The sequence below is a fragment of the Pithys albifrons genome, chromosome 6 (genome assembly GCF_047495875.1).
Source record: "Pithys albifrons albifrons isolate INPA30051 chromosome 6, PitAlb_v1, whole genome shotgun sequence".
Lineage (NCBI taxonomy): Eukaryota > Metazoa > Chordata > Aves > Passeriformes > Thamnophilidae > Pithys > Pithys albifrons.
The window spans coordinates 15291711-15311991 of NC_092463.1; the positions used below are offsets into that span (position 1 = coordinate 15291711).

Here is a 20281-nt window from a genome sequence, read left to right on the forward strand (position 1 = left end):
TGCGGTGGCCGCGCTGCGCGGTTGTCCCGGGCGCTGTGCGGGGTGAGGCGTGTTGGGGTGCGCGGGTGGCAGCGGTGGGAGCTGGTGCCGAAGAACAGCACCTTTCAGTCGGCACATCCTATTCCCGTGGGCAGCTGACAGAAGTGCTGGCTGGGTTTGCCTCTCTGCTGGCTTTGTCTGTGCGCAGGGCTCGGTTTGTCTCCGTTCCGTTACCCTGTTCTGGTTGATTTTTCATGGGATGAAGTAGTTGACTTCAATCACTGAAGAAGTAGCGTTTTATTTGTTCTTTGCATGTTTGGCTTTAGTGCTGGGAGAGGAGACCCCGGTAGGTTTGCACAGCCCGGTCTGTCCCTGGAGCAGCTGGCAGGGGTGGCAGCGGGGTGGGGAGATGGGAGCAAGGTTGGGCTGGCTGCCTGTGCTGGTTCAGTCGGGGCTGGAACACGGAGAGAACTGCCCAACGTTAGCCAGAGAAGTGCTGGGTTTGGAGCGAGCCCTGCGGATGGCCATGTGTGCAGCCAACTTTCGCTGAGCTCCCGTATTCTTTCCAAGAACTTGGCACAGAGCATGGAGATCTCCTGAAGCAGCAGGGCCATCCTGTAAGTAGAATAAAAATGCAGCAAAGTTTTCCTCCGTTACTAAAATACGGTCTCTTACAAATAACTCATCAAAGTGTATTTTTGAGTGTTAATTTATATTGCAGCTGCAACATCTGGACTTTTGGTATGTTAATGGCCGTTTATCTTGCTTGCATTTGTAAGAAAAAGAACCATCCAGTTCTACTCTTGTGAGAGCTTTACAAGCAAGACCAGCTTGTCTGCAGCATTCAGAAGAACTATTTGCCTAGTTCTTGGGTTTTTGTGGTATCCAGCTGATGCTTGAGTGACAGCTTTGTTTTCATTTTCTGTGAAATCACCCTTAGGCATCACTTCTGTTGCCTTTAATTTAAATTTAATATAACACATTCTAAAGGGAATTGTGCCAAACTTGCACTTTGTCATCCCATGTGAATAGCTTATGAATAATAAAAGTGTTGCTGCAGTATTTGAAAGTAGATGTATTTATGAAGAAGTACTTTCTACAGTTAATCTGAAGGCAAAGTTCATGTGTTTTGTAGCTGATGAACATTGTGTATTTTGTAAGCCAGTAGATTTTGATTTCAGTAGAGCATCGCAAGCTGGGCTCAGTCATGCTGATAAAGACACAGAGAAATGTTTGCTTTCTGTGGTTAAAATGTTTTGATTAACATGGTGAAAGCTGGCCAACATGAGGAAACGTGTCCAGTTCAGGCTAGATGAAACTGTAATAACTTACAAGGAGCAAAACTGTGTTTTTGTTTGTTGAACTGTTTCAATATACAGAAACAAGTGTAACAGCCCAAGTGGTCTGTTTCGTCGTTTTAATCACGTATAAAGACTCCTGCCACTTTTAGATGCTAGGGAGCCAGAGTGGCATGAAATCAAAATTGATTAAAAAGAAACATCTATTCTTAAAGGCAGCCAAATGCTTTCTTTCAACAAAATACTTGGTTATGAACAGGTCTTTAGTATTTGACTTCCTGAGGTTTGTCCCAGCTACCTCTACAAGGGGATAGTTCATTAGAAATAAGTGATGTAAGGTATGTCAGGCTCAAGTGTAATAAACCCATGTGAAGATGTGCTCTTTCCAGTATAACATAACCAACCACAGCTGTAGTTTAATCCTCTGTAGTCCAAGAGGTGCCCTTGGTTGCTGGTACCCTGGGCACACCAGGCTTGCAGAGAGAGCATCTGTGTGAGGAAGCCGAGGCATTGCCTGTCAGAGAAGCAGCAGCAACATGCGCAATATTCCTCCGACAGCTGCCATTCTGTTGCCACGGAGATAATGACTTACCCATGTCATTATTGATCTACCAACAGTAAGAGCAATTCTGCAGTCTGATATTGTTTAGCAACTAAAGTAATGTCTGCTGAACACTGAATAACTGCTATAAATGTTAGAAAGCATCTCAGAAGTCAGTGGTAAATAGAAGTACCTAAATTTGTAGTTACTTACTGTAGTTTTGTGGGATTGGCCTATAAGATAATATTAAACTTAACAGAATGCTTTTTAATAAAATATTTAGTATGGTTAAATGCTTTTGGATTATGCAATATGCAGCAGTCTATTAGTGGATAAACACTTTTCCCTGCTGATAAGACTTAGAACAATTAGCCCATGTACACTCTAGAAATAGATATAATTACAACACCAAGTCCTGTCTTCTGTTAGTCTAAGTGAAACTTCTTTCATTTTTCAGATAATGATTTAAATCATCTGTTCAGAAGAAATGTTAATGGGACTCCCTTAAGACTCCTGACAGTTTGATGATGTTCCTGTTAGAAGACCCATCACCTCATTTTGAAAACACTAAAAAAGCACCAGTATTCAACCTGCAGGGCTTCAATGCTCACAGTTAGTCCTAAGTTAATTACTTTCAGGCATTCTGCTGCTGAACAGAATTATTAAATTGGTAGTTTGATATTCTTATATAATGTACAAGGAGGTGGACATCCAAGAACAGTGTCAGCAGAAAGTTTTTTGGTTTGTTTTTAACAAGAGGAGAGCTAAGTTAACTGGTGAGAAAGAAAAGTCTCATTTCAGCTTATCAGAACAGGACACCTCTTCATGTTCAAGTGTGATATCTGTGCGTCATTCTGACTTGTGATAGCGACTGGAAATGAATTCCCATATGCCCTAACAATTGAGCTCTATTTAGGCGGGGGGGTTTTGTCATGAAGTTTTTTATGGGATGGCTTGAGTTCCAGCTGTTCTGCATGCCATGTAAATAATTTCAGTGTGCCACCATCAAGGCAACATCTGGCAGCACCAAGGCATCCTCTGTTTTGAGAGCATTGTGAATGCTTAAAATGTACCTACCATTCTGGACTGCCTAAACTAAGAACACTGAATATATATCTGAGAAAAGTTCTTGGTTATTTGGAAGATGAGCTAGACTGAAAAGGTTGTGCAACAAGCAGCAGAAATGTAGAAATATTGTGGGGGTTTTGCTGATGTAGAAAATCAGGCCCCGTGACATTTTGGCATCTGAACTGTATCTAACTTCCCGTTTTGGATCTAATCTGGAGATCTATAAGCAAGCTTGTTTCTGAACTGGGAGGGTAATTAAATAATATCCATGGATTTATAGTGAATTCTCAAGAGGGTGTCTGTGTTAGATTTAAAAGAACAGTTCACTTCATAAAGGACAGAGGCAAAGTATATGTACAAAAGTATCTACATCAGTTTAACTGATGGAGTATAAATACTGATCTAAGGCAGTTTTTTGACTTAGATCATGTAAGGATGCCTTTGGCAGAGAAGGGTTATGGTAATCATCAAAGGGAAAATGTCTGAGCCCCACTTTTAACAAGTAGAATGGAAGATCATGTTCAAGCTTGAATGTGGACCTTTTTTTAAAAGAAGCATTCTTTAGACTTCAAGCTTGTGTCTTAATGGCATTGATCTCACTATGTGCCTCTTTTCACTCTGCTCTGTGAGTTGTGATAGTCTCCTCAAGCAAGGACATGTGTGACTTTTGTATAGAGGAGCAGAGTTATTCTTTGGGATAAGCAGGCTGCTTGCAGCTGTGCTGCCTGATCAAAATCTGTTAGATCCATGTTTCTTATTTGCCAATGGTAGTGATGCTTGGTCTTTCAATATTAAAAAGGAACCATAATTTTATATGTATCTGTTTAGATGCATAACTGAGAAATACTACCTCTAAATGAGAACACCTCTTGCCTCTTTTAACGCAGGAGTTAGGCATGCTGAAATCTTCATAGGCAAGAGAAAAAGACTGGGCAAACTCAAGAGAGGAAAATTCATCTGCTAAATATTAAAGATTATGGTATCAAGTCCTGAGCTGTATAAGGCTGGGGACTGGGATTATAACTATAGGTATGTCCTGTTCTTTGCTTCCTGTGTGCTTGCTTTTGTCTGGTGTTGCAGAAACAGTGTCTTGTGCTCTGACTTTCCAAGTTGACTCGATATGGTAATTTGTACAAATTGCAATTTACTTAAAATGTTGAAGGTGTCTCTGGCCTTTCATAAGGGTTGGAAAACCCCAAGGCAATCTTTGCCTGTAAAAAAGATTTTTGTGACCCAGTTAAGGTCTGTCGGCACACTCTGTATAACCGCGTTGACAGGGGCGCTTTCCTTAGCTTGGCATGTTTTATAAACCTGCAGGTGCAATAGAAGAGCAGCTGCGATTATTGGGTATGTCGTGACCACGAGGGGGCCCTGGTAGCTCCGGTTTGGCAGCAGGTGAGCCCCGCGTTACACCCTGCGCTGAAAGGGCGGGGTCAGGGCTCAGTGCTTGTCTCACTTGGATCCCTTCTTGTTCAGCGCTTCTGAATTCCTTTACCTCTTCTATTTTATTTTTTGTTACAATATTTTGCTATGTAACTTTAAGAAATGCATCCTATGTTATAAAACTTTAATTAATAGCACTGGTTCCTCTGTGGCAAAGACAGTACCAAGTATGTCATCACATGCGAGTTTCAACAGCATGAGCTGTTTCTCCAAGTGAAAATCCAAGAGTTTTGCACACATCGCTGTATTTATAAAATAGATGGAATTGTTATGGAGAAGCTTAATAAGATTTTTTTATATTTTGCTGTTTTTAAACTTGGTACTATAATATTTCAATAAAGATTTTATTTCACCTCCTTTAGTATTTCAGTTTTTTTCTAGGAATATGTGTATACATTTTAATGTTTTTAAGTTCTTGTAATGTTCCTTTGGAAAGGCACTATAGTCTAACCAATGTTGTCACCATAAATCACATGAATTGCTGTTGCTTAATCTTTACTTGACAAATCTCAAAGTCGTTCTTGGAGCCTGGAAACTTCGTGTTAAAACATTGGTCTTTAGTTGCTACTGTTATCAATGTGATTTAATATAAATAAGCTCTCGTTACTGTAAGAATATTGAGTGTAATTCTTAGCTATATGCTGAATGCTTGTGGAAGTGCAGAGGTATCAAAGCAGAGATGAAGAAAAGTGAGTAGCTAAAGTAAAATTGGTCACTGCAATAAATGGTACTTGTAAAAAAAAAGGATGTTTCTAGTCCCGTATATAATGTGTTGTCCAGAATAAAATGACCCTCGTGTCACTTGCTACATCTTTTTGTGTGAACTGAAGTTTTCTGAATGTTATGCCCACTGGAGTAGTTTGACTAAAACTTCTCACAGGAGCTGCACAATGGTTTATCCTCTGCTAAAGAGAACTTGAACTTGGATGAGACAGATGTAAAATGTGTTGCCTCTGAGCAGATGACTGCAGTGTGGAATTTGAGGGGTTGAAATTTTACTATTTGATCTTTGACAGAAACTGCGTGGAAATCTGCCAATGTTTGGCTGAGGTATGAGGTTCTGCAAAATTATTTGTAAATGTACAAACTAAATTGAGCTAAAGGTATCTGGGTTGGTTTGGTTTTGTTTTTCCCAGTGCATGTGATACTGTCCCTATTTCTCTGGTGTTTGTGGGGGTTTTTTTGTTTGCTTGTTTTTGGGTGTTTTGTGGACTAGGCTAGAGTCTGTTTCCAGTAACAAAAGTAAGAAGAGAGTGTGCAAAGGTGTGGGAGACTGGGACTCGGGTAGAAGGGAGTTGTACTTCTCATCTGATGCAGACAGCTACAGTGATTGTTCCTAGAGATGGATGGGACAGTGTCTTCTTTCCAAATCTATTCCAGTCATTGTCCCTTCAGAGCAGGGAGCTTTTCAGACCAGATGTGTAATCTAGTAATGGATACTTAAGTGTAGAGGAGAGATGGAGTCAGGGTGACAAGGAGCATGGGTAAGGCTGTAGCAACTAGGTCTGACAGCACAGACATCAGATACCACTGGAGACGAAACTGGGAATAGAAGAGTTTGGAGTAAAAAAATGCACCAAGAAGAAGATAACAGGATAGAAGTGAAAGGGCTAAAATTTAGTGACACATGCAGAACACACTTTCCCAACAGCATAGAAATGAATCTTCAAAACTTTTAGGGGAGAATCCAGTGACAGTGTCTTGGCCTTCTGTGTTACCAGTCACTTTAGTTAACACACTGTGGTGAAGAGCAACTAGCTTGTGATCTTATACTCACTCCCTGCTTAAGTTACCAGAGTCACATTCTGATCCAAGGTGGTTTGTGCAAGGGTCAATGTGAATTCAAGTTGTGAAGGTTTTGTTAATTGACTTCTAAGGAAATGAGCACAGATGCAAGTTGTTAAAGGAATGTTCTTAGAGTTGCTACATAGGACACTTAAGAAACGTTAGTTTTAGGCTGAAAAACTTCCAAAGTTGTGTGCATAGCATGTCAAACAACTTTTCATCATGAGATGACATCTTTTTTTCCCCAGAAGCCCTACATGTTCAGTGCATAGGCATTAATTTTCTCAGTGTGCCCTGAGGTTCAAACAAGGGAAGCTACTTGTAGGAGAAAAGCATCAAGCCTTTAATATGCCTTCCTTAGGTGGATTTTATTTTAAACTCTACTAGGGAAGGAAACCTGGAAAATTAAGAGTACTCACTGCTGGTGTTTCTCTGTGTTCATCTTGATGCAGTTTGAGGGATGACTGAGAAAAGTTCTTGGCCCTTTCAATTGTAATTAGAGTCAATGAAGCAAAGAGTATGTGAAATTGGAAAATACAAAATACTGTGAAAATTACAGTGAAAAGGTTAGGTGTGTTAAACTGAGTTTCTGAAATGAACAGGTACTTTGAACCAGCTGTGTTTTAAATCCCTGCCTGCCAGTCACAGATACTGATGTCACACGTGTAAATTGTGAGCTCTTCCATATATTAAGGTCTCTGAAAAAGTGTCGATGAGTACAGCAGGAATGTTTGATCACTTGATTTTCAGGGGAGTTTCAAAGATCCAGCAAAGTTCTAGCAAAAACTTAAAATGGGACAGGAGGACTGGGTGTGTTGGCATACTTGCCTTTGTAATGTGTAGACACAGAGAGCAAGAACAGAGTCAAAGTATCACTTGTGGGAGGTAAAAATACAAATTCTTAAAGGGGAACCCAGAAACTTGAATTGCTGCACTTACTTAAAAAGAGAAACTTGTAAAACCAGAAATAATATAAAGATGAGGGAAGTCTGGGGAGTTTTGATATTCTAAAATGTTTTTATTCTTTTGAAGTATGAAAACCTGTATCTGTTAAAAATCTGACTGTTTTAAGAACACACGAACTGAGAGAGCATTGCCAAATGCCCCATATAAATACAGGTATTTTCCTTAATCTGACTGTGCACATCCAGTGCTTTTATAGCTCATAGTTGCATCATGCAAACATACAGGTTTGTTTGGTGACAATTGCTACTGATGGACTTTTAGAGGGCAAGCAGTTCTTTCACTGAACAGGCACCTTCTCAAATACAAGCATATGCACGTTCCCTAAATTTCCATTAAAATATTGACATGCTTTCTAATGCTTCCCTTTAAGTTAATTTCTTGCAATTCAGTGATACTATAAGCTCTTCCTCTGAAGAGTAGCATTCCTCATTGTAGCATTCCTCCCTTGCTGATAACCATGGCAGCTGAGACTGGTTCCTAGTGTCCTTGGATGGAGCTAGCAACTTGCAGGATAAAGCACTTGGACATGAAAGTTGTGTGTCATTTAATTGTAGCAGTTGCTGGGCTTGTATAAAGGCCTGCTCGATAATCAGCTTGACTTTGTTTAAAACAAACAAAAGCACTTTCACCCTGGTAAAACTATCAGTTTCAGAGCAATCATTTTCCTTGTGACAGTGATGCTCAGATCACCCTGAATTGTCCTTGCACTCCCTTCCCTATCAGTAGCCCTTTTGCTCTTTGTTCAGATACTGGCTTTCAATCGCTGCTAGTCCTGGGAGACATGAGCAGGCAGAGGTACACCCTTGCAGCTGTTTTCTGTCACTGTACTTTAGTTTGAGACACTCAATCTGTAGAAGTTGATCTGTGCTCTATTGTAGTTTCATGGTTGACTGCTGTTGTGAATGATTTAAGGGCTGTGTTTTATGGAAGGAAGAAAGTAAACCTAAAGACTTTACCTAGACAGTCTTTTAAACACTGGCATACAAGAGTTAGAGTTGTTTGGTGTAGGATGTGTTTCCCATCCCATAAAAAACAATATGCAAACAAGTTGTTTCACAAAGCTGGCATGTCTAGGAGCAGGAGGGCTAGTAGAGGTGAAAGTGTAGCTCCAGACTCCTGAGTCTCAGGGAAATCAGAATAGCAAAACTGCATTTATGGTGAGAAGGGAAGCAAGGAATGATTTTAATAGTAAAAAGTTTATGGAATGTTATATATCAACAGTTGTCTTTGCTATCTATCCAGATGACTCCAGAGAATATTTTTTAGACTAGCTGCTGGCATCTCCTTCTATAACTTAAAAAACAATGTGGAAAGGAGCAAGGAAAGAAACCCAGTCCATTGGAGTTGGACACAGATCTGGCTACAAATTCTGATTTGCACTGGGCCTTGGCTTCCCTAGGCTTGTCTCCTGCTGTCATTGAGGGGCACTGACACAAGTTAGCACTGCATACTCCTAAATCTGCAGCTTTGCATTTTGTTGCTGCTTCTTTCACACTTTCAAAGCAGAAGTCAACATAAGCCTTTCCTTGTTCACTGTCTGGTGTGGCTAGATTGTTGCTGCTCCAGAACACCCAGTGTTTTTTCTCTAGGAACATTCAGACTCCCTGGCAAACTGTCTGCAGTTCAGAGATCTCTAGGTACTGCTGTAATACAGTCAGTAAACCTTTTTTGATCCACAGAGTTCACAGCATAGATTATTCATTGCATAAATTATGAGTCTTGTTCAGCTGCTGTCTTAAAAAAAGATTAAAAATGCTGCTTATATGTAGGAGTTAGTCATAAACCTAATTAATTTTCATACATTTATTTTTAAATAGAGGAGGGGTATTGATTTTTTCCCCCCAGTTTAAATAGAGTATAAAACACATGCAAAACAGAATATCATTTCAAAATGTGGACAAACACTTGAACTTGTCTTTATTCTTATACCAGTTTATCACGGATGGCAAGTTTGTGTTCTTTAATTCACTTATATTAATTACTCGGATTCTTATATATGAATAACATGAAGGTTTACAGGTAAAAAATGGCTTCTGGTTTTAATATATCATATATAGTTAATTTGATTTTTAGACTCATTCTCATCACTTGTAGCTTGCTTCGGATTCACAAGTGGTGTGTGCTCAGCAGGTGTAGTGCTCCAAACAACATAAGCCTCAGCAATGCCACTGTCTTCTCTCACCTGGAGGCAGACGTACTATGAGCAAGCTTCCATATTTCTATTTACAAGTGAGCAAATAATGATTTTTTTTTCTGTCTCAAAGATACTTTTGCAGTCGTCCACTTTGCAGCCTCCTATTTCCATATTAATGTACCTTCCTAACTCAAATAGGTCACTGAGGATTGTAAAGGTAGTTGGGAAAAGATAACTGTGCAGAAGAGTGCATTTTAAAATATGTTGAGAAGAATGTAGCTGGAAGCAGGGAAGATTTCCTAAAGAAACAAAGTAAATTCAGTAGTTTGTTCTAGTTGCAAAATGTAGATGAGTTAGAAACTGTATTTCCTGCACAACTGCTAACTTTGCTGATACCTAGATGTTAGACAACTTGCAGGAAAAAAACCTTCGAGTGACCCTGATGGGTGGTGAACACAGAGAGGCTTCATAGCCCTCTAATGAAGATGCTCTTTCGGACAAGGGGAGTTGTGTCTTAGGTGTTTTGCTCCCACCCGTATACACTAGCACAGAGTCACATTTCCCTGTGGAGGTAGTCAGTCTGTGCCCAGGTGTGGAGCCAAATTAGACAAAAGGTAAAATCCAACATATGCAGCAGAGAGAATGTGAAATGCCAGGTTAAGTCCATGTAATCTCCATATGAATATAGGACAGGAGGTTAGCCTGGTTTGCTGGTGTGATCCTTGTCCTAGTGCTTCTGAAGATAAGCTACTTTGGCAACAGCATTTAGAGTTCATAGTTCTTCATTCCTCACTGCCTGAGGAGAGAGTTCTTCTGTGGCAACTCCTACCACCACCTACAAAAGCTTTTGTCAAGCAATGTTCAACTTCTAGTAGCTATAAAATAACACACAAAAATATGCTGATGTGTCCCAACATTGAAATCTGTCATGCCAAAGACATGTCACTGGGTCGTTGCACAGAAGTGTTACTCTGCTGTCCCTCCCATCCTGACTGCCATGTGACTCATTATTTGAATAACAATTTTACATTGCTGTACCTAACCAAACATAAAGGAAAACATCCTAATATCTTGTAATACTTGTTTGTCATCGGCTATGAGCACAAATAAATGGGTGTGTTACACTAATAAGAGAGAGCAGCTGCCCTGCAGCATTTTAAGTGGTTCTCTGATGCCCTAAAAGACGTCATGCAGGTCCTCCTATGGAATAAACCATGCCAACACCATTGTTCCTTTTGCAGTATTTTGTGCTTTCCACCCAGTCTCTTGGGTGTTCTACTCATCACAGGAAATGGCTGAAAATGCTGGATATTCACTGACAAATACTTGTGGTTTGCTTTAGAGGCTGGGGAAACGGCTTCTAAAAATATACTCCTTTCTTACAAAGAAAGAAAGCTAGGGCTGCTGCTCTTCCCTTTTCAGAAGCCCCTCCACCCTTCCACACTGCTTGCAGTCATTCTAACCTCTCCTGTGTGGTTTAGGTGTGGTTTGTGGGCAGCTTTGTATTGTTTGGGTAATGCACTGAATGCTCATTTACTTAATGCCTGCTGTTTGCCTGTGTATAGCACTTTTTCTAAGTCAACATGTACAAGTTGTTTGAGGTAGTAAAATGGGAGTCACAAAAGCCTCCACACAGGGAAATGCAGAAGATGAACTTAAAGCAAGCAATTTTTAGACACAGTGATTCATTGTCCCCCACCAGCAAACTTTCTGAATACAAGGGGTTTAAAAGGCCTATGTATGCAAAGTAATCTCCAAGGGGGTGGTTTCATAAGGAATTAATCGCTGCCAGTGTAGTGGTTCATATACTCACTGATAACTGACCCAGTTTTCCCAAGGCAAATTCACAGATAAGATTTTATTTTCTCTATCATCTACCTATTATAGAGACATTCCCTTGGAGTCCAGCTCCTTTGGGTTGCATCCATTTCCTCATGATATTCCAAAGGTCATTAAGAGATAATCAGATCTGAATTACTATAGGCAAGAGCAGTTGCATAGGCATAGATGGAATTTTACACACTGGCGATATGAACTTTACTCCAAGTAAATAGTCTGTCAAAACCAAGATAGTGAATAAATTATTTTCCAAGTTAGAGTAAAAGCTTGTCCACAAACACAGGATGATTACAGCATTTAGTTGCTCTCTCAGTAACAACTTAAAAGGTCATGGTTATCCCAAATGATGCCACTATAGTACACTGGCCAGTTGGAGCTTCAAGGTCAGAACCAGCTATAGAAGTGCATTCCTCACCATGAACTTCTGACAAAATTTCCTTTAATCTTTAACATTGTTTTGGTGAGGGATAGTGATTCCTGATTCCTTTGGAGTAATATAGGTAAAGAGCTATTCCAATTAAGATCGTGTTGGCACATGGATGGCAGATGACGTTCCTGATGGTGGGCAGAAGTGAGCCCATGAAGGCTTCCCTGGCTGATGCAGCCAGAGAGCACTGTTGATGTGAGTCAGCCAAACCACTCGGCACTAGAGGGTCGAGAGCTGTCCTCCCTGCCTCTCGCAGAATCGGGGACCTCACCCTTTCTTCACTTCTGAACTACGTATCTCGAGGCTCTTTTCCACAGCACTGTTATGTGTAATCAGAGATTTTTATCGCAAATAGCTCGTTGGGCAGATGAACTGCCCAAATTCCCAGCAGCAGAGGGCAGCAATATAACCCCTGACAAACAGGACGTTTTTGTGCTTTATGAAATACAAACCTCTTCACATGCTCATCCAGTTTGTTTACATTATGTTGTTGTTTCAATAAGAAGTTGTTCATTCTTTCCTCCTTCCCTCTCTGTGGCTCAGTGCGCAGGCTCTCACATGATTATAACTCTGATGCCGCAGATGGAGCACCAAGATGTTGATGACTCTCTGGCTTCTCTCCCTGGGCTACAGGACCAACGCCGTGGCTGGCAACGCACCACAACTGCTGCTCCTTTTGTTTCTAGCTGATATTTCCATAATAGCCTGAGCACACGCTATAGACTTTGGCCTCAAACAACACTACAGTGGAAACAGGTTTTGTTTCCTAAGTTTTAATTGTTTTGGTTGGGGTTTTTTTCCCCCTCAAAATGTCACTTCATGCATCCAAACCTCTGCTGAGCTGGGGTTGTTTCATGCACGTGTAGCTGCTGGGATACGAGGCATTCAGAGGAAACATTAAGAGACTTGCCCACGCGTTGTTGCGCATCGCCGGGGCTACCGGCACGTGCCAGGATCGCCCGGAGCTTTGTCGCCCACGGTGCTCAGTGCTTCTCGCAGTTCCAAGCCCCGCAGAACCGCATACTGTGACAAACTTAGCTTTTCATCTTCTGGTGCATTTTACTCTTGCTAAAAATAGCAGAATGCGGGTGCTCACCTGGCGCCTGCGACCGCCGGGCAGGGCCGCGGCAGTGCCCGTGTCCCGGTGCGCTGGCCCTCGGCGGGGGCTGCGCTGGCGGCGGGGCGGGACGGCCTGGCCCGGGTTACATAACACCGCCCGCCGGGCCGGGCCGGGCGGCGGCAGCGGGGGCGGGTCCTCCGCGCAGCCCCCGGAGCGGCGGGGCCGGGGCCGGGCGGCCCCGCCGAGGCTGAGCGAGCGCCGGAGTGGGCGCAGCGTGGGAAGGGAAGGGCAGGGAGGAGGCAGCGCGGCCCCCGGGGCTGCCCGCGGGGGAGGCGGCAGCGGTGCCGCGGCGGTGAGTGAGTGGGACGGGGCCTACGGCGCTGCCGGGGCGCTGCTCGGGGCCTGTTGCCGGTGCTGGGGGGGCTGCGGGAGGGAGGAGCGGCGAGACCGCGCCGTCCCGGGACTGCAGCGTCCCGTCCCGTCCCGTCCCGCCGGCAGGGAGGGAGCGCGGCTGGGCTCGCTGACAGCCCGCCCGGCTTCAGACCCGCCTCCTGTTGCTCGGCGCTCCCCCGGCCCCGGGAGCGGTGCCCGAACGCCGCCAAGGCAGCGGGTGCTCGGCCCCCGGAGAGCCGCAGCGGGCACCGCCGGAGCCGCAGAGCGGGAGCCGCCGCGGGGCTTGTCCTTGCCCAGGACAGCTCCCCGGGCAGTACGAGAGCTCCCTGTCTATCCCTAATGCAATAGCGTAGCTGCAGGAACTGCAGCAGATCTAAATAATACAAGCTAAATGGGTAAAGCGTTTTATTTAGCTTCTTTTAAAAACCCGCATCTGCGAACGAGTGCCAGCCTAGTTCAGCGTTCAGCTGCATTCTGCAACTTTTTCTCCCCAGATACATGCCAGGCTCTTGCCAAAGCTGGTTGCTCAGTGTTACTGTCATGTTTCTTCATCTCTGGGTCCCCACTGCCAGGACTCTACTGCGGTTTGCAAGGTCCCTGTTCTTCTTCTCCTTTCCCACCTCTTCCCTCTTCAAATCTATTAGATATAAACCTATCTTGACTCTGATTCCCCTTAAGCAGGTCTGACCTTGACTTAACATATTTTTCCTACAGTTAGAAAGTTTCCCAGTTTTTCTATTGTAAAGCCCTCTACCCTCATTTTTAGATTGTGTGCAATTTCTTTATGTAAAGTTCCCCCCACCCCGCTGTGTAGTAAGGCTTTGGTTTCTTGTACTACTTGTTTCTGCCATCTCTTTTATCCCCAAATCCTTATTAGTTTGGCCTATGTGAGTTTAGGTCTTCGTCCAGGAAAATTTTATTCTTAGAAATAGGTCTATTCAAAGAGGTTAACAAATTGAAAACTGCAAGAATTATGCATGTGTAGAATGACTAATTGTGAAAATGATGATTGCAAGACACTGCCTTTATTTTCCACGTTCTTCAGTGTGGGATCCCTGTCTTCTCCTTTGCCTCAATTGTAATCCTGGCCAGTTGAATCATTAATGATAATAATATGACTATGCTACTCCTACCAGCTCCTTGCTGCTACTTTTGGATGTTACTTTTAAGCCATTGACATGCTGTGCGTCATTTGAAAATCTTTGTAACACAGTGCTTCTTTTCTGGGGAAAGAATTTAAAAAATGCCACAAAACTTTAAAAGCTGATTGGTTGCCTTCAAGTGTTTTCCTTCTCTTCCTAAAAGCGCCTCAAACCTGATGTTGAAATGCACATCTGCTTGGCACAGTCTCTGTGGCTGCCAAGCGTGTGAGCCAGTTGGATCTCAAGGAAATGTAATTTAATGCAATCAGTCCCGTGGCGGCTTTTTTTTTTCGCACGAGAAAACAAACATCTTTTGGTGAGTCACAGCAACATTGTTCCCTACAAACTAGCTGTCAGGAAATGGAGTCTGACAAAGTCGATGGTCTCTCTATAATAAACAGCTTTCTCCTACACCCAGTGCTGTTTTCACATTGTTTGTGAATCATCAGATCCGGAGTCCTGTGAAATTTCCAAGGCAGAATTAGCTACCATTCAGGGTGTGGTGTTGTGGTGCTTACCTCTTTTCTTGCATTTCTTGATAGTTCCAGTTCTTTCCTTCAGCCATGTATTTCACTGCTCCTTCTTTCCCTCTCATCTTGGTCAAGACTGCTACCATGTTTCACAGTCTGTTCCTGATGCAAATATCCTCTGTGTGGTATCAACCTCATTAAAAAGACTGTCTAGCCTTCCGTCACAAGTAAGCCATTTTTTGTGCTACTCTACCTCTCTGTGACATGGAAATCATTCTAAAAACTATATACACTTGTAGATGCTCCACCTCAGAATGTGGCTGTACCTGCATCCCCATGACTTTGGAGAGCAATTCCACTGCCTGAGGGGATGCTCCACACCTGCATTGCAGCTTCAAAAAGATAACAATCTTCTGTTGGAAGGCAAGGTTTTTGCTATCCCTTAATATATGCATACACATGAATCTTGGTATTCATCCCTTAAATAAGACTGGGAAATGGCAATAAAATATTATTTAAGGGACATGTACCAAGTGTAACATAAGGAGAACAGCTTCAAGGTAATTAAGTTCCTGCAAATTTTGTAGGAACGGGCCAACAGGGAAAAGCAAGTCTAAAATCAGACAGTTGCCAGTTTTCCTCAGTTTTTAGCTTAATGACTGAGTGGTACGTTCATATGTAACAACCTCCATTTGGTAATAAGATATTTGGTGTAAATGAAGCTTTAAAGAAAAAGGAAGAAAGATCTGGATCAATGCCCCTGAACTGGCATCTCCCGTAAAACGTCAAAGAAGACAAATAGCTCTGATTGCATTTTGAACATGGAAACAGAAAATCTTCATACAGTTCAGTGTTAACTTGCAATCAACCAAGGAACACAGTTCTGTAGAAGATCTGATTTCCTGAGTCCGGCTGGTCACAAAGTGCTTTGTTTTTATGTCCCTGCATCTCCAGGGCACAAGTCCTGTCTTTGTTCTGCCAGTCACACATTTGTGCAAGTACACCAAGTACAGAAGGGCTATGATCTCAGCTAGAGTCTTTAGAGCTATTTTGTTTTGGCAGAATTGGCCTACAGTTTCAAGACTTACTGAATGCCATCATATAAGCATAATTCCCTTGAAACCATGCAAAAGCAATGATCATTCATCCTGACTCAGAATTGCATATTCCTTGACGTGACTGGTAGAACAAATCCCAGATCATCTGTAGCAATAACAAGACACTGAATTTTGTTTTGGATTGAGCTTTTTTTGACTGTTAGTCCTTGTCAGCTGTTTGTGGGGTTTCATATCACAGCTTTAACCTGTCCTGGCAAGCTTGTTCTACCATATATACCGGTGTGATGACATCCTTAAAGAGTCCCTTTACAACTGGATTGGTTATGGCCACTTAAGGATTGTGGGCAAAATGTGAATCCTGGTAATTCCGGCATGCACAAAGAAAAAGCCACGTTGTTACAGGAAGCATTCTTGAGCTTCAGGACTGTTAACACAGGGTGTAACTGGCAAGGGAGTTTTTGACCTGGCAGTTTCTATATGAAGACAAAGGTACTGAGGCACCTGAAATCAACAGGAACAAATACGATTTTGAATCTGGCTGGAAATCTTGTTACTGTCTTTGGAACGTAGGAAGTGGAATACTTTTATTCTTGAAGGAAAAATCTTAGGTAGTGCTTATCGATGGTCATTAATGTCTCAGCTTGCTCAAGCTACAATTCTGTGAAATTAAAAAATGCAAATTCAATCATGTTAGTCTGCTCTGCAAACAACTGAATGATAGGATTTTTGCCTTCAGGTAATATAAATGACATGAGAAAAACTGAAGTGTTTAAAATGCAGTGTTCAAAACTCAGCATGATATTGATTAGTAATAGGCCTCAAACTACACATCCTTGAATTTTGCTTAAGTTTTGGTCTGAAATGTAATTCCATTGCCTGAGGCTGATATTGGCATATGCATTTAGAAATGAAGACTTTTCTTATAATGGTACTTCCATGACTAACTGCAGTATTGTAAGCATCAACTTAAACATAGTTTTGTTGGTTTGTTTGAAAATTTACTTTTCTTGTTTGTTCTCTATTGTTTGTTGAGGGCATAATAGACAGAGTTTTAAAGAAATGGAGTCTTTTAAACTGAAAGTGGAGATCCTTCCATAAGGATCTCTCCTCACACACTGTTCTGCAGAGCTGGAATTTCAAGTCAGTCCTTGCCCTTCAGGAGAAGTGATGACTGCAACAAGCTGTCCCTTAGACATTGCTGTTGGATTCACTGCTTCGTAGACTCAAAGTGACATGAACTGTTGCTTACTGTGATATATTCCTATATTTCTAATGAATTACATCACAGGATGGTACTGCCTGCATTACAAGAAGATTACTCTGGAGAATTTAACTTCAGGTATCTGAAGTGGCCCCACCTCAATGTTGAGATAAGGACCATAGGTCTGACAGGGGAGGGCATTCTCACTGATACCACATGACACGTTAATAAATGACCTTTGATGTGTGTGTTAGTGCACACAGCTTAATTGTATTCCAATGACAGTGAATTGATTTCAAAGAGGATGTGAAGTCTTTTGTTCCCCTTTAGCAGAACTGACTTTTCATGTCTGTTGTTACAAGCTTCTTTTCTATGTTACACTTAAAGAAAACAGTTGGGCTTGGTGTGAAGTCCTTCATTGAAGGGATTTTGAGGGAATTTCTGATCCGACTGTAACAGGCTGAGGATTAAGAGGCAATCTCAGCTTTGGTATATCACTGAACAGGTGCATGAAAAAATATACTGGAAGAAATTGAGAAAGAGCAGAAAAGAGGGGGAACCAGGAGCTTGTAATATGACTCAAACTCAGGTATCAAGCTGTGGCTTTCTTGGTTTGCTCTTGAATAGTGTTTGTTTAGTGGTATTAAAAGATGAATAACTGCTGTTACAGTTTCACTATGCAGAAAGCCTTTTGAGAAAGGTGACAGTAATACTTGGGAGCACAAGCTGAATAAGAGGCCCATGTGGGATAGCTTGTGCTGGGGAATTTACTGTTATACTTACTAGATAGTGCCTGTCACCAGGGAATCCTAGAAACACTTTACATAAGGCTATGTGCTGCTCCCCTTGCAGTTGATGATGATGATAGTAACAATAAGAATAGAATAGATTCTTCAGTTGGAAGGGAGCTACAACAATCACTTGTCTAACTGCCTTACCTCTTTGAACAAAAATTAAAGCATGTTATTAAAGGCACCAAATGCCTCAAACACTGATAGGCTTGGGACATCAACCACTTCTCTAAGAAGCCTGCTGCACTGTTTGAGCATCCTCTAAGTCAAGAAATGCTTCCAAATGTCCGTTCTAAACTTCCCTTGATGTGACTTTGCCTGCCACAGGTTTGCTTTGTGATCTTGAAGGAGCATGTACAGTCAGAATTTTAAAATTGGAGCAGTCATGTTGGATCTTTCATGTGTTGTTGGGTCTGGCACTGTCTGTCAGAGGCTACATTTGAAAGATACATTGGTGAAAGCATCAGTGTCTCCATCTGTGAAATGGGACACTAACATATCTCATCTCATAGGGTACACTTGTGTGTGGCAGCTGTGTTGAAGGTACTAGGTTGGAGGGTGTCATAGGTGCAACAGAATAAACCACACATAGTGGATCTTGATACTTAGGTTTATTTAAAAACCAGTAGTGGAGCTTTCACCCTAAAAGATTATCTCACACACCAACTCACCTACTGACTCAGCTGGACTGACAAAATAGCAGTAATAAGCTGTGAAAAAAGCGTAGGGGTTACTTTTGGCTATGTTTTCTTTCCACTTCACATAGAAGGGATGTGTGATTTAAAGCATTACATCTGTGTAATCCTTGTAAATAATCCTGCCATTATAATGAGGCAATTGTATCAGAAAAACATGTGTTGCCTAACTGAGGAGTACTGTAAGAGATGTAACAGCTGGTCTTTATCCAGGCTCTGTACCCTGCTGGTGCAGCCTGAAGAAGTTCAGGGAAGATGAAGGTGGAAAGAGTACAGGCACTGACATACCTACTTCATTTTCAAGTCAGTTAGATGGAGAGGCAGGGGCATGTGAGGAAATGCCTCTGCCTGAAAGTTTCTGTGAGTAAACAAAGGAAGTCTTTGAAGCTGTCAATTCTTCCCCAGGCTGCGCATTTCCTTTAACTTATGTGACTTTTCTTAATGCAAAATTGTCTTTGCATGAGCACTCTTGAGTCTCCGTGGGAATGTGGTAGTGGTTATATGAATGGCAGATGACACTGGTTGGCAATTGTAGGTGATGTCAGTCAGCAGAACTGGTCTATAGCTGCAGCAGGTTAAGCATAGGCTTTGTGTGAAATAAATAGCTAATAATGCTAGCTCAGTAAACACCAGAGACGCTCAGGTTAATTTAGATCTCCAGATTAAGACAGCACCCAAAGAAAAATTTACTTATTACCTTGTCTTTTAAGTCCACAGGATCCAGGGTAGAAATCTTGGCTCTGCGACAGCACTGCCCTTGGCTTCACCGGAGCCTGGGATTTTCCCTTGTATTCTCAGATTGTACAACTGCCGACTCCATTAGTTTCTTCTGTTAGTGGGTGCATGCTGCTGGTGTGAAATGCCACTCTACAGAAAATGTCTTCAGCCTTAAAGAAAGGGAATTATTTCAAGCTTCCTTGTTTTTCTGGTGGGGATGTTTTGGTTGGGGTTTTTTTGTTTGGTTGGGGTTTTTTGTTGGTGCTGTTTTGTTGGTTTTATTTTTTTGTTTGAGGGGAGAGATGTTTACTTGATTTGGTTTGTCTTTTTTCTACAAGACAAATTGTTGTCTGGGACAGAGTTATCAGCAACCCTAAAGGTATTCTTGCCTTCAGCATTAATTTTTTTCTCTCCTCAGGTGTTTGCTCGTCCTGCTTATTGCATAATGTGAGAATGCAGGTTGTGCAGAGAGGCTGTGGAGTCTCCCTCTTTGGAGATACTTAATAGCCATCTGGACACAATCCTGAGTAACATGCTTTACTAGTGGACCCTGGTTGAGCAGAGAGGTTGGATTGGATGACCTCCACTGGTCCCTTTCAACCTTAACCATTCTGTGATTCTGTGACTACCTCATGATGGAGGAGAGCTGATGCTGTCATTCTTGTCTGCAGAGCAAACTAACATTTGCTGTCTGATGAAAGAGCTGAAGGTGTTAATAAAAACCATTTTTGTAAGTAATTATATGAACACATTTAATCCTAATACTTAAAAAGTGACAGCTTTTTTTTTTTAAGTCCTTTTATTGTTGTAGTTAGTCAGTGCTGAGGAATTTACCTGGATGTGCTTCAGTGCTCCTCAGATAATTGTTTTCTATAGTGTGCCCTTCCCATGTCAGCTATCACTCTGGTATTTGTGAAGCGCTGTTAAGTTATTGCTACTAGCAGGTTACACCTTAGTTTGGGGATTTGCAAATAGATGTTTTTCTCAGTTAAGCAACTATATCAGCAGCTAACCTGCTTCTTGGTTCATGTATGCTCAGATCAGATCAGACATTTTCAGGGTTTGGGTTTATGTGTGGGTTGAGTTTTTTGGTTTTGTGGGGTTTTGTGTTTTGGTTTTGGTTTTGATTTTTTGTTTGGTTTGGTTTGAGTTGGGTTTTTTTAATGCAAACTGTTAAGTCAAAATCCTTTTTTCCCCCACGTGGAATGGGACAGAGTATAATGATGACCTAAGCCTGGTCTTCCAGATGTTCAGCGTGCAGGTGGGACACTTGA

The 20281-nt window shown here is 42.0% G+C and overlaps 1 protein-coding gene and 1 non-coding gene across 4 annotated transcripts in view; both read left to right on the plus strand.

The window, feature by feature from the left end:
- The first annotated feature begins 390 nt into the window (after positions 1 to 390).
- The window catches only part of SYNE3 (spectrin repeat containing nuclear envelope family member 3), an 80291-nt gene continuing 60400 nt past the window's right edge, over positions 391 to 20281 (plus strand). The window contains exons 1-2 of one of the 3 annotated variants that reach the window (XM_071557588.1): positions 391 to 596; positions 2276 to 2430. In XM_071557588.1, the coding sequence (XP_071413689.1) occupies positions 2343 to 2430 (88 nt within the window). In that variant the 5' untranslated portion in view covers positions 391 to 596; positions 2276 to 2342. Of the gene's footprint in view, positions 597 to 2275; positions 2431 to 12724; positions 12893 to 20281 lie in introns of those variants that run through there. The other 2 variants (XM_071557587.1, XM_071557590.1) reach the window with 2 other exon arrangements.
- Positions 1699 to 1971, plus strand: LOC139673770 (small Cajal body-specific RNA 13). The gene has a single exon (XR_011698196.1). It is a non-coding gene; the product is annotated as a small Cajal body-specific RNA 13 (non-coding RNA).